Source organism: Tinamus guttatus, unplaced genomic scaffold (genome assembly GCF_059628265.1).
Source record: "Tinamus guttatus ecotype Peru unplaced genomic scaffold, ASM5962826v1 Tinamus_guttatus_pri_ptg000489l, whole genome shotgun sequence".
In the NCBI taxonomy this organism is placed as follows: Eukaryota; Metazoa; Chordata; class Aves; order Tinamiformes; family Tinamidae; genus Tinamus; species Tinamus guttatus.
Window position 1 is genome coordinate 2,160,153 of NW_028289023.1, and position 13,479 is coordinate 2,173,631.

The following is a 13,479-nucleotide window of genomic DNA, read 5'->3' on the forward strand; positions in this document are numbered from 1 at the left end:
GCATCAAGATATTATAACCAAGGGATAAATTCAGAAAAGAATGGCATGAAAGGAGGATACAGAAAGTCTTGAAAATAAGCACTAAGTAAAAGTCTGTTACTCAATCAATCACTGTCAATTGGGAAATCGCAGAGGTAGGAAAAACCATAGTATGACCATAAAAAAAGAAAACAAAAAAAAGATGGATTCTGCAGTTGTATTTTTTTAAGAATTGGAGAAAATCAACAAAAAAAAAGGGAAGCTATGAAAGTTCAGGACTGTAACAATCATGTTTCAAGCCTCCAGAAGTAAAGAATTGTAACAAGTCATCTTAAAAGCCAAGCAGCTGTAATTATCATTACCTGATGTCTATTACCAAGAAAAATTGGACCAAAAAAAAGGGAAAGCAAGAATGTTTCTAACCACATTAATGCTATAGAATAAAACTTCAGCTTATTTTTCTCCTAGCTCACCAAGATACTTGGTCATGCCACTTAACATGGTATGCTAACTGCCTGTTCTGTTGAGTTCTCCAGGTGTTGTTTTGTGAGATTTGATACCTAGATGGCAATTTATGCTTTTTCTTCACTTCTACAATATGGTTTGCCTTTCTTTTCTCATTTTAGACTTTTAGTTATGACTTTATCTACAGAAAAAAATGGAACAAGGATCCAGGAAAGTTAAGTGATTTCATTCATTACAATAGATGAAATGCTTCAATTACACTCCCCTCTCACACAGTAACTTGGTTTCAGATTCAACAGAAGCAGCTAATACGAACCATCCTCATTGCCAGGTTCTTCATCTACTACCTCTTCTAGATCGGCTGTTTTTAGTTTCACCTCTGGGTGGTACTCATCTTCTTGCTCATTTGATGGCACAGCTGGGGTTACATTTTCCTCTATTTTTTTCCTTTCAGCTTCTCGCTCTAGTTCTTCTATTTCCTGCAGGCGTTTTTCTAATAGCTCAGCTTGCCTCTTCTGTTTTTTCTTCAGTTTTTTCTTTTTGTTTTTGGATATTTTCCCGATCTAAAGTATTAAAAAACAAGAGAAAACAAAAAGCACTAAACATTTCTCCCCAAGGCATCTCATACCAAAAGTTCACTTGCAGTGTGATTACTTCTTTTTTGAAAATGGCAATCAATATAGTAAATAATTTGGGTTTTTTTCATTTTATTTCAAATTAAGAAAAACTTAGCGTTACAAGGAGCAAAAAAGCTAACAAAATCTTACATTGGTATACATGTTGTTATATGGTAGTTTATTAGATACAAAAGCAAAATACAACTGGTATACCATAGTAAAATTTCTACAATTGCACAATCTTGACTAGTAGAATAATTTTAAGATATTCCCTATATCAAAGATCACGTTGCTGTATGTGGAAGATATTCTGCTATCATTTTTATTAATCTACATATAAATTATAGCCATGATTTTTTTTCCTATACATTGCAGCTCATGGCAAGCCAAAGTAGGCTAAGAAAAATAGGAGAAAACCGAAGAGTCCAAAAATGGTAAAGAATTTTGAATGAATCCTGTGTTATTTAGCTATTTCCTGTGAAAGAAAAAGTACTTTTATTATTCATTTCTGGTCCAAAACATATGAATCACAAACAACAGATGGCCATTATAAAAAGTTTAACATTTTATATATAACATAAGGATTGAAAAGATTAGGCACAGTAACAAGGAAAAGATAAGCTAAGATATCTGAGCTAACATTGAAACAGTTGATTAAATTTTGCTTGCAATTTGATTTCTAATTTCATTATTGGATAAATTAGTTCTACTCAATTTTTGGATAAATTAGTTCTACCACAACAAGAAATCTTTGTGTCGTCCAAAAATGAAGCACAGGAAACAAAGATAAATATTCTGGACTCAGAGTTTTATCTATAAATCCTATCAATCATCTTCAAAATAAGCTCAAACAAGTCAAAAACAGTAATCTGATAGTCCTACTACCTGCATATTGTATACACAGTTAAATAATATGTTACATACACAGATACAGAAAGCAGGTTTGAGCTTGGATGTTACTGACTGCTGTGTTTCACTTTATTTGGTATATGCACATGCCAAAAACATTTTTCAAGCCTCATGCAAAATCCGCTCTCTTAAGGCCTTGAAGACCTTACGCTGTCCACAATGCATGACACTCTGTGTGTGTGCACATTTCTGTTAGGATTTAGACCTAATGTCTACAAGATATGGAAACTGAAATCCCTTTTTTTTTTTTTGACATGAAGTTATTATTATAACTATAGAATTGTAAAGTGTGTTAGAGTTTCTATCAGAGAAATATTGTGTTTAAAACCTGGAAGAAAGTAATCCTTTGAAAGGTAAAAGCTATATTCAAAGGAATATAGTCCCTTTTAAAAGGGGTACAGACTATCAACAGTGTAATTAGTACCTATAAAAATACAGAAAACAAAATAGTTAATCTGAGTAATATAACAATACTTACAGGCTTTTGTTGTGGAGCTGTGCTCACTAGAAAGAAAAAAAAAGTTTTAAATACACAGTTTTACAAAAACAACTCTTTAATAGCAGAAGTAGTAGAAATGATATAAATATATTCTGAACTAAATCCCAAAGCAGAGATTTTTTTGTATTGATTAGTAGTTGTTTGACTCTTTACAACTGCCTGCTGCCTGAAGCCATTTCATGTCTCTGTCAGGCTCTCTACCACGATCAATTTTGTTCCATCTTACAGGATGCCAAGAAAAGTCTATCTATGACTGCTCCTCTCCTTCCTTAAATTATTCTTTAGTTCAAAGAATAATAAATAACGGGAAATAATTCCTTATTTATTGCTAAGAAATAATTATATAATTGCCATCTGATACGATCACCATGCTAACTGCAAAAGCACATAACAATATGAGCCACACAGAAATCCCTCAAATACCTGAAAACAAGAAAAATAGCCAGATACGTGAGACTGGAGCAAAGAGGAAGAGGGGAAGAAGAATCGGAAGGAAGTTCTTTGAACACATCTGCACACAGCTGTTCACAAGCACAAAATCAAACATGGGCACCACTAATATCTCACAGTGGTTTTATAGGTTCAGCTTCCACTGCTGAACTTAGAGAAAACCGCTTCTGTGACCATGAAATGTTTTCCAAAAGGTTCTTCAACTTCAGTATCACCTCCTTTCAAAAAAGTGAAATTATGCAGAACCTATTCCCGAAATGCTGAAATAGCATCTTTAGCTCCTCTCTGGAAAGTCGTATTTTTAAATTAAAATTTGCTATGAATAAAGTGTAAAAAGGATTTGATCCATGTCTCAAAAACAGTGTTTATTCTAATGTCAAGAAGCAGCACCAAGGCTGAATAAGGAAAACAAGGTAATTCTCATAAAAATAACAGAGCTCTTAGCTACACGATCACACATGTTAAATTCAATGTAATATATTCCTCATTTATATACTCTTGTATCTTAATACATATATTGTGAAATATCACAATCATTTTTGGCAGAACAAAAAGATACAACAGTCAACAACCGGGTCTAAAATTATGTTGAAAAGAAAATGTTTTAGGGAAATTTTAAGAGTCTGAAAATAACATGCTTTGTAGAAATATTTATGGATTTTGATCACAGTGATTGTTCATGATATAACAGATGTTTTTATTACAACTCAGCTATTTTGCTCTGCAATATATTTTCTGACAAAATTACAAAGGCATTTAAATGTTATTATTTCTCTACTACTTGTACCTGAAGTGCTAGATTGAAAATTAAACAGCAGCCACAGTACTAAAGATCAGTAAAAAGGCCCTTTTTTTCCTTCTTTGTCTTTACTGATTGCTCAAAATTCCTTCACCTCAGTCTCTCCTAGCTAAGCACACTGTCTCACTTACACATGGAAAAATTACAGGTCCTGTCTAAACTCTTGGCAAGTTTAACTTAATACATCTCACATGCAGTGCTGGGGAGAAGAGCTTATCATAAATTCAAGTACAATAAATTCCCATTACAAGTGGGAAAGTCTACAGAATCTAACACTTTCTGCTGACTTGCGAGAGTAAGTTCCAATCGACTATATGATTTCACATGTATGCTGACAGGCATATAATTTTTAAAAGATTATTATTATATGCCAACACTAGACAGGCAAGGCTCCAGTGCTGCAATAGCCAGCCACAAAAGAGGGGTGAGTGTGGGAGGGTTATTCTTTTCATGTATCAGGGGACTCCAAAAACTTGAGCATGCAAAACTGAGAAAATCAAAGCATTCCTCTCATAGTTCCAGAGCATAAGTAAAAGTTAAGCAGGCATACATTAAGATCACTTAATATTCCCAAGCAATTATTTCAAATATGTTAATTTTCACAAAGTAAAGTACTGTTAGCATTAACACACAGATGCAGCTTAACTAGAACATATTTGGACACAGTGTCCCTACCTGCGGAGCCGGAAGGAGGAGGAGCACCAGCTTTCTGCCACTCGGTAGCTTCAGCAGCCATTCTACGAACATAGGCATCATCCACACACATCAAAATGTTCTCTGGCTTTATGTCTGTATGAATTATCTTGCACTTGCTGTGTAGATAATCTAGACCTTGAAGTACCTAATTGCAGAAGGATTTGAAATTTAATTTAATGAGGCAGGCCAAGCTAAATGTATGTCTCGTTAGTACAAAGATGTTCATTTATTGCCAGTTGTCCATATGTGGCCTGCCAGAAAAATTTACTTAGCTCACAAATCCAGTTTTAGAAACTTTGATAAATAAGTTGCTGACTGGCTGAATTGTCTTGATGACAGTAACCCGCTTTCAGACCTTCCATTTCCCAAATGCTCTTTAGTTGATCTGCACAAACATGAAAACCTCAATCTTTCTTCGTCTGCAAACTCCTATTTGACTTCTCAGTTGGACAACATGAGCATCACTGATTCACTGCTTGAAAAATCGTTATTCCAAATTGTTGTAAATACTAGATGCTATAACTGAAGTCTGGTTTGCAAATAACCACCTTCCACTTAATTATTCTAAAAAATAAAAAATAAAGGCAAACATGTTGTTTGCCTGAAATGTTAACTATAGTTTTCCATAGACCTGCAGTAGTAAGTCAGCTTTAAATGTGACCAAGATGATAGATAAGAATTTGTCTACCTGTTCTTGTTACGTGAAAGTTTCCACTAGTCTTTCAGGTTAAATTCTTCCAGCATATATTAAAACTGAATATCCAAAGCCTTAAATGTCTTCTGGGACTAGAAAAATGCCATGTTTTTTTAACAGAATAATGTAAGAGGATAAACAAAGTTACTGTTATGATAACCTGTATAAAATATTGTGGATTATATTGTCAGTAAAGAAGAAAAACACAAGTAGCTAACACCGCATACAAGATTTTTGTTTTTAAAGAACGATCTATAGGAAAATCTTAAATCACTTATTCCTGAGCTTCCCCCAGAAGGGCATCCTTCCATCCTAGGCATTTTATAAATAAATTGGCACATGCCCTCCCTACTTGCTCTCAGACATAGGTAGAGTGAAAGCTAGACACAAAATGCACAGGTCCAGAACAGCCCTAGCAGAATGCAGGGAAATTTGTCTGCCACCCGACCAGAACTGCTACATCCTTAGAGCTCACCAGGCAGCTCAGGTAAGAGCAGAGCAGCAGTAGCATGTAAACAGTGCTTATATTCAGGCTAATGTACCGCAGACCGCTCCAGCACATGGCTTTGCTCTCACCAGTTTTGTAGCCAGTCTGGTGGGCAGCCTCCCCGCAAACCTTCCGTCCAGAGCACATCCCCGTGTCAGTGTCCCTCATACACCTACAGCTGTTCCCTTTGTAACAACCTGATTTGTTTTCCCTGTAAATCCAAAATATGCCCGAGTGTTTGCCAAAGCAATGGAAAGAACATGAAATATGTCTCAAAGTAAGAAATACTAAAGAAAGATTGGTTCCTACTAGGAACACAGTTAATAGTAAGTGTTTACAAATTCTAGGAAAGAGGCATTACCAGCAATACATAAAGACTCATTATGTCGGTTTCCTTCATTCAGGGGCTGCACAGCATCTCCCAAGCTACTATATAACGCCTACAATTCTGAAACTAAAAGAAAAATTTTGAAGTACACAGAAGCCACAACCTTTCAGAGAAAAATGAAATCTGTTCCACTGTGCTAAGTAGAAATGGTATTAATATGAACGCTAGAATTGCTATTTCCCAAAAGATACCATTTTCCATTCTTAAATAAAAGTCTTAAGATTTCAGTTTTGTCTTTCTTTTTGACTGAAGATTCTTTTTTTTTTTTAAACACATTGTATTTTTCAAAAAACAGATCTCGTATCTAAAGAGAAAAGAATGTCCCATTACACATTTGCACTTAAGTCAATTCTACTGACAGAAAATGTGCAAGTTATTTCAGGAAAATGACTACAATACACATTCAAAAGAATTAATAGCATTGGCTATTCCACAGAAAATAGACACTGCACTCTCACAAGGGTCCATGAGGCAATCATTAAATCCAACATATTTACTAAAGTAACTTACGAGATTTTATTTCTTCCCTTGTAAAGGTCAAATGATTACCCTCACATCAAGAAACTTTTTGCCATAATTTACAGTTTCTAAGTAATATCTAAATTCTTTTTTTTTCCTTTCAAGAAGCCACATCATATTGACCCATTAAACATTAAACATAAACATAAAGATTATTAACTATGTTGTACACCAGCACCAGCACCACATTGATATGTGATGCTGATTTCTGTAATATTTGTTTTGAAATGAGCTCCTTCTAAAACAAACTAATGCTCTATATTTTACTAATGCTCCATTTTACTATCCACTGCAAGGAATTAGAATTAAATTGACACTTCCAATCATGCCCATCACAAACAAACGGGATTGTGACAACCAGCCACTTTTCCATGCTGCAGGGTCATCTCTTATGTGACAGTTCATATAACTCTTCCCCAGGGAAAAATACTGCTTGAAACTGAAATGAAATTTCTTATTAAGAAATTCAACTCTCAGTTGCATTAAAAAAAAAGTCCCAGTGCTAGAAATGCAGTCCATTTTTTTTTCTTTTTTTTTAAAAGGTATTTTCCAAATTGTAGCATCCGGGAGTTCTTCCAGCATAGCGCTGCACAGTAACACCAGTGCATCTGTGTGTGGGTTATGTCTGAGTCTTTTGTCTTAATCTGAAGGCCACAGATTTGTGCGTTTTTAATGACATGCAGAATCTGGAGGGTTTACCAGTACTCACAGTGCCAAGGAAATTAGTTCATACAGTTCATTCCAACCTCACAAAATGTAAATCTTCCTCTTCCAAGACTAAGCAGGTTCTCCTGTGAACTGTCTGAACCACTTGGGGTTTTCACTTAAAATCACAGATAAATCTAGGTTGGAAGGGACCTCTGGAGATGATGCAATTCAACCCTCCTTCCCCCCCTAGTCAAAGTCACACCAATTTTGAAGCTGGATCTAACCTCAAAATGAGGTCAGCTTGCTCGAAAGCATTTTGCCATTCACTTCTGAGCATCTCCAATGATGAAGATTGCATAATATTGTAGGCACCATGTTCCAGTGTCTGACTACCCTTGCTGTAAAGAATAGTCTTCCTAATATGTAATAAGAATGTCCTTTTTTATTTGAAACTTGCATGCATTGCCTCTTGTCCCACCTCTGGTCATCTCCAAGAGCAGTTTCGCTCCATCTTCTCTATAACCACTCATTACACAGTTGGAAACAGCATCTAGCTTCCAATCTCTTCCTAAAACTGAACAAAAATAACTCTCCCAACTCCTCATACATCATCTTGGTGGTCCTCCACTGGACTCACTTGAGCACATCAATGTCTTGTACCATAGAGTCTGGCATTCCAAATACAATTTCAGAAGTGCCAAAACTAACCTTCACCTGCTTCCTCTTTTTTCAGTGTGGTCCAGTATGTGGTTAGCCTGTATCACTACAGGGGCCCACCACTGATTCCTGTTCAGCTTGTCTGCCCAGACACCCCCACGCTGATGCTGCCATCAGCCTTCACATTTTCCACCATCTCCTCCTTGGCAAAGCACACCCTTGGTTGGCTCACTGCTAACAAATGGCTCACCATGCTGGCTCACCAGGAAACTGTCCTCGATATCCTCTAGAAACCTCCTGACTGCACCCCACCACAGCAGATACTAAGGTGGTTAAAAGCCTCCCATGAGAACCAGGGCTAGGATCAGGGGGCTTACTCCAGTTGGCTAAATAAGTTCTTCGTCTACTGAAAATGGCAGCCTACCTGTCATAATGTTATCTCACATATGTACTGCCATACCAGCAGTACCTGCCATAATGTTATCCTTGCCGGTCTTCCCTCTGACTCTGACCCTGCATTTCACCCACCCTACACGATTCAAGCTCTTAAATTACTCCTTTGTGTAGAAGTCAACTCTTCTTCCCTGCCTACTCTGCCTAATAGGGCACCTGAGGGGGGTCCTCAGTCCTGACTAGCAGAGAAAACATGGAGAGTCTCCTCCAAAACTCCCTTGAGCATCTCCTCACTGGCCACACTCCTCATGGGACCACACTCCTCCCCTCTTAGGCTACAGGAGCCTGGTGGCAAAGTTGCTGTGAGCTGGGTTCAGTAGCTCACACTTTCCACCCAGAAAGCAGTGTTTTTTCCATTGGATCTGTTCGGTGCTCTGCTGGAGAGCCTGTTTGTGCAGCCAGGGTAACTGAGGCCACAGTAAAGTACCTGAGGGAGCTCCTAAATCTGGCTCACTGCTAGAGCCGCGGTTTCAAGCAATTATATCACAGACTTCCAGTTTTCAGCCAAACTTCAGGACAACAGTGCAACCAAGCAAAAATATTACAAACAAAAAAAAAAGACAGTATTTACTGAAAAGAATGGTTATACATATGCACATATAATATAAAACCACACATTTTTAACATGATAGTTTAACAATACTAATATATGTGATGCCAATTAAAGGTAATATGAATTTCTTTAGTGCCACTGAAAATATTTCTTTGATCATCTGTATAAATTAATGGCATATGGTTTAATTGTAAATACAAAATCATATACAGAAAAATCATATACAAAATCACCTATAATATTTCCTTGTCAAGACACCATTTCTCCTTAAGATTACCTCACATCAATTTGGCTTTCATATAGCAAGACAATATATTTTGAAAAAAAAAAAAAAATCTCTCCATGGGGTGTTCTGGGCTAATCATGCTGGGACTTTCACTCTAAAACAACTTAAATATAGAAAGAACACAGAATTTTAAAAAAGGGTTTCCTTTAGGACATATCTTTCAGATAGATACACAACTCTTGTTCGGTTTTATAATTGTGTATTATTTCCCAATGCGATGATGTTGCATGTTCCAGGAGAGCTTCATAAGAAGCATGACATACTGATGGCTTTGTTAAACAAATTGCAATTAAGTATGAATATCCCTACAAATGTATAATGACTCATTATTTCAGCTTTTTGTTTTCTAAAGCAGCACAGGAAACTCCCATACCAGTTGGGTATTTTGATAATAAAAATACAATATACAGAAATGCAGGCCAGGCAGGAAGATAGTCTTGCAAACTCTCCCTTGGGCTGCCTATAAAATTAACTTATCCTAGATTTGTTGGCAAGATTTCATTTGAAATATCATTATTTTAACCTTCATACTGTTTAACAAATATGGGAGAAGCTAATTAGAACTTAACAAATCTTACCTGTCGAATTATACTTTTTACGCAACGGATGGGAAGGCCTTGATAATTGGACTTGATTATCCATTTTAAGAGGTGATGCCCAAGTACCTCAAAGACCATACAGACATCTGAGATTTAATTAAGGATAATATCCAAAGAAACTTGTTTATTAGATCAATCACTTTTTTCTTTTTTAGTATTGGTTAAAGCACTCATCATCCTGGAAGAAAACAGGTTATCTTGAACTAAGCAGAACATGTGCAAGAACAGCACCTATATCCAAACAAGTAAAACATTTTAATGATGCAATTCTTGTTAATTATGTCTAAAAGCAAAAACAGCACTAAAGAATGAAACAGCTACTTGCAAAAAATAACTATTTTTTCACAGAACAGATAAGGTTGGAAGGCACTTTTGGAGACCAGCTATTTTAACTTGAAGTAGTTCAAAATACTGATTTGTCCTATCATCTGCAGTTTCTAATAAATTTTAAAGGAAATCAATAGAAGGTTTTAACAGAAGACAGAAGCAACAAAGTTTATAAAATGAGACACACTGAACATCTTTATGATTGGGCTCAATTGAGAATCACCAGTCAAAATAATAAAAGAGGGGACCTCTTACCACTACTGCAGAAGTTCTAACTACACAGAGTAAATGCAATCATTGAAGACATCAGAAATAAAAAAAAATGCGTAACTCAGAAAAAGCAATATACAAACACAAACCCAGCAAGTTCCTTGAACCAACATCTTGCCACCAAATGAGGCCAAGAGCAGACATCCTGAAAAGAGCATTAGAAGAGAGCAAGCATTTATGATTTCCCAGTGATTTCTGGTTCTGGGAGTTGCTAAATTGGGAGATTCTGGACTCTTGGATAGATTATTCATCTATGAAGAAAAAATTCAACTTAATTGCAAGTTTTAGCATCCACAACATCCTCACAAGTGCACAATTTAACTCTACAGCATTAATCTTCACACATAAGCTGGGAATAATTTTGCAGTGGCAAACTGAGAAGAACATTAAAATCTCAGCTGCGGGATACGGTAAGCTTGCAAAGACTAATGCAAAACCAATACAGGAAAATGAATTAATGGATAGATACAAAATGATATCTCTGCTGCACGAAATTCTCAACAGATAAAAATTAGCGTGAATCTGTATTTCAGGACTAATGACAGGGAAACACAGTATCAGGGGAGGTATCTTACCTGACTTACTAAAGTTACATTAATTAGAACCTTGACAAGGATTTCACAGTCATTGCTTTAACTCACATTAAAATGAGATTTGTCCATGGATCTAACATTTATATTCTTCTTCCCAAGTACCTACCAATACATAAAGTTAAATGAAGTTTAAAATCTGTATCACCTATTCTGTAGTTAGACTGAAAGACAAAAGGTCAAAGTACTTTGTGAAGAACTGGATCATTTTGATTGCTGTCACTTGCTCATCTCATCAGATGTTCCTTAATCCCGGTACTAAGACAGATAGTGAATAATCATTTCCTATTCATATTAATCAATCTACTTAGATTATAAATCCCTCTTCCATTCAGAAGAGGGAACAGTCTTGGCTGCCTAACCATACACACATCCTACGAGCAGAAATCACAAGTGAAGCATACAATCAAAGAGGATGAGTTGAGCACGCTCCATTAGTTCTACAGACCTTATTAATTTGAGTAAGCAAAGCCATTAAGGCTGCCATGGACAGAGAAAGAGGAGGTCCACAAGAAAATATCTGCCATTTACTGGAAAAAGATCAGAATACTTTGCCTGGGAGAGCTCTGACAAACTCAAGGCATGCTTGGGGGAAGCACAATATCCCTCGATACTGGAGAAGCCACTAAGACAAAGACAAGACATAAAGAAGACTCAGAGTTTTGATTAGACATGAAAAAATGTGAGAGTTGTCTGATTTACTATCATGCAACCTGAAAATGATTAACCTTAAAACAGTGGCTTCGTAAAGATGCACTACAATAAAGCTGTGAATAAACTACCAAGATGTTGATGTCAGCCTTGGAAACCCCAGGATCCTCCTACAGCACCATGGTCCTCACAGATGACCATGTCCAGAAGTGCTGCAGAGAAAAGACACTGCGTGAAGCCCACCCAGTAGAGCTGCCTTTGGGAGATGCTCCTGAATGCAGTTAGGCGAATACACCAAAGGAGAAAGTCTACCAGAGCAGCCAATATGGGGGATTATACAACATTTATCAGCTGTCAGAACTAAGTACTTACGACTTATTTTCTTTATTTTTCGCTTAGCCTCCAAACACTTGCTTCATTATATGATTATCTGAATCTCTTACAAAAATATATTATTCTCAGTTAAACATTTATTACAACTTTAATACATATCCAATGTGGCAAAATATAGTAACATACCTCTATCAAAATCACTGAGCAGCCAAAGTTAGGAAATTCTGTTATTTCCTCAAAAAAACACAACTGCAATCTTTTTAGAATACACAAATAGTTTTTTTTTAAAAAAACAGTCTAGCATAGCATAATAGACATTGTTAAAATTCACCTACATATGAACATATATGGCTCTGCACATTTCCAGCCCTGTGCTACCCGGGCCTTAACAGATTTCCCTGTTTGGAAGCTCCACAGCACTCCGTGGTATTGGCCATTTAAAGGATTCACTCACCTCTCTTCTGTATTGCTTTAGCTTTTAAATGTATTTCATGAATAATTGATCCTTTACCTGTGTGTCGTCTTAATTTACAGATGACGAGTAGATACTCAGTGGCTTGCTCAAAGCAAGTCAGAAACAGTACAGCAGGAAAACTCTTAAATTATTGTACTTCTCTCAACATGTTCAACTCAATAAGAGCATCGTTAACACAGAAACTAATATGTTTTTTCCAGTGGAAAAACATACCTGCCCCCCTCTCAAAAGAACTTGCACTACAGATTTTTTTTTCAAAGGAGATAGAGAAGAGCTGATCAAGTAATCAGTGCAGCCAACACAGGATGTGCAATTTTTTCATTCAAGGAAACCCAAAGCACAAGATACCTTTTAGCTTGTTTTCACTGGTGGTTTGGATTTTGATGGACTTGCAGCTGCAATTTAAATGGGATCCTACTCCAGGATCAGCCCATCTTGTCTACTGTACCTTTCTGAATAATTTACTCCCAAGTAAGGCAGGAATAGTTTTATCAAGAACATAAAAGCAACTTCTGAGATGCCAGAGCTTTCAATGTAAAGGTAAACTTAAAGATGGAAATGATCGATATCAGCTGTCCAGTTTTAATCTACTAACACAAAGCTATCTGGGCTCTTATTTTTGACTAATTAACAGTCTCTTCTCACTTTGTCAACCAAAGTGCCTTATTTCAAAAGAAAAAAAAAGGACATTTTTCAAAATACTATCATTAACAAAGCTTACTCTTCACATTCAGGAAAGGCTTTCTTGATACATGTGCAATATTAATAATGTAAGAATGTTACACAGGGAAGCATTTCCATGTATATGCATGAAACTATTTCCTTATTCCCCGTCTCAAATTAGTGTTATAAAAACAAACTAGTTTTACAAATAAAGAAAGTACGTCAAATCTGATTTCTAAAAATTTTAATTATTCTTCAGTGGTACAGCGGTCAGCTGAAAAGAGTACTGTAACAACTTCTTGCACACTGAACATAGCATACAGAAGCCAAAATCTGAAATGATCAATACTTTGATCTCATTAATTTTCAGTATTTTTAGACAAAATGATTATAATACTTCCCAGTAATACTTCTCAGAAAACATAGAATCATAGAATCATAGAATGCTTAGGGTTGGAAGGGACCTCTAGAG

At 36.2% G+C, this 13,479-nt stretch overlaps 1 protein-coding gene across 3 annotated transcripts in view; it reads right to left on the minus strand.

Annotated features, from left to right (window-relative positions):
- SRPK2 (SRSF protein kinase 2) overlaps positions 1-13,479 on the minus strand; it is an 86,421-nt gene that overhangs the window by 20,441 nt on the left and 52,501 nt on the right. For all 3 annotated transcript variants that reach the window (XM_088533188.1, XM_088533186.1, XM_088533187.1), the window contains exons 6-9: positions 9,678-9,784; positions 4,394-4,559; positions 2,449-2,474; positions 761-1,007 (exon numbers count right to left, since the gene is read on the minus strand). In XM_088533188.1, the coding sequence (XP_088389314.1) occupies positions 761-1,007; positions 2,449-2,474; positions 4,394-4,559; positions 9,678-9,784 (546 nt within the window). The remainder of the gene's footprint in view (positions 1-760; positions 1,008-2,448; positions 2,475-4,393; positions 4,560-9,677; positions 9,785-13,479) is intronic.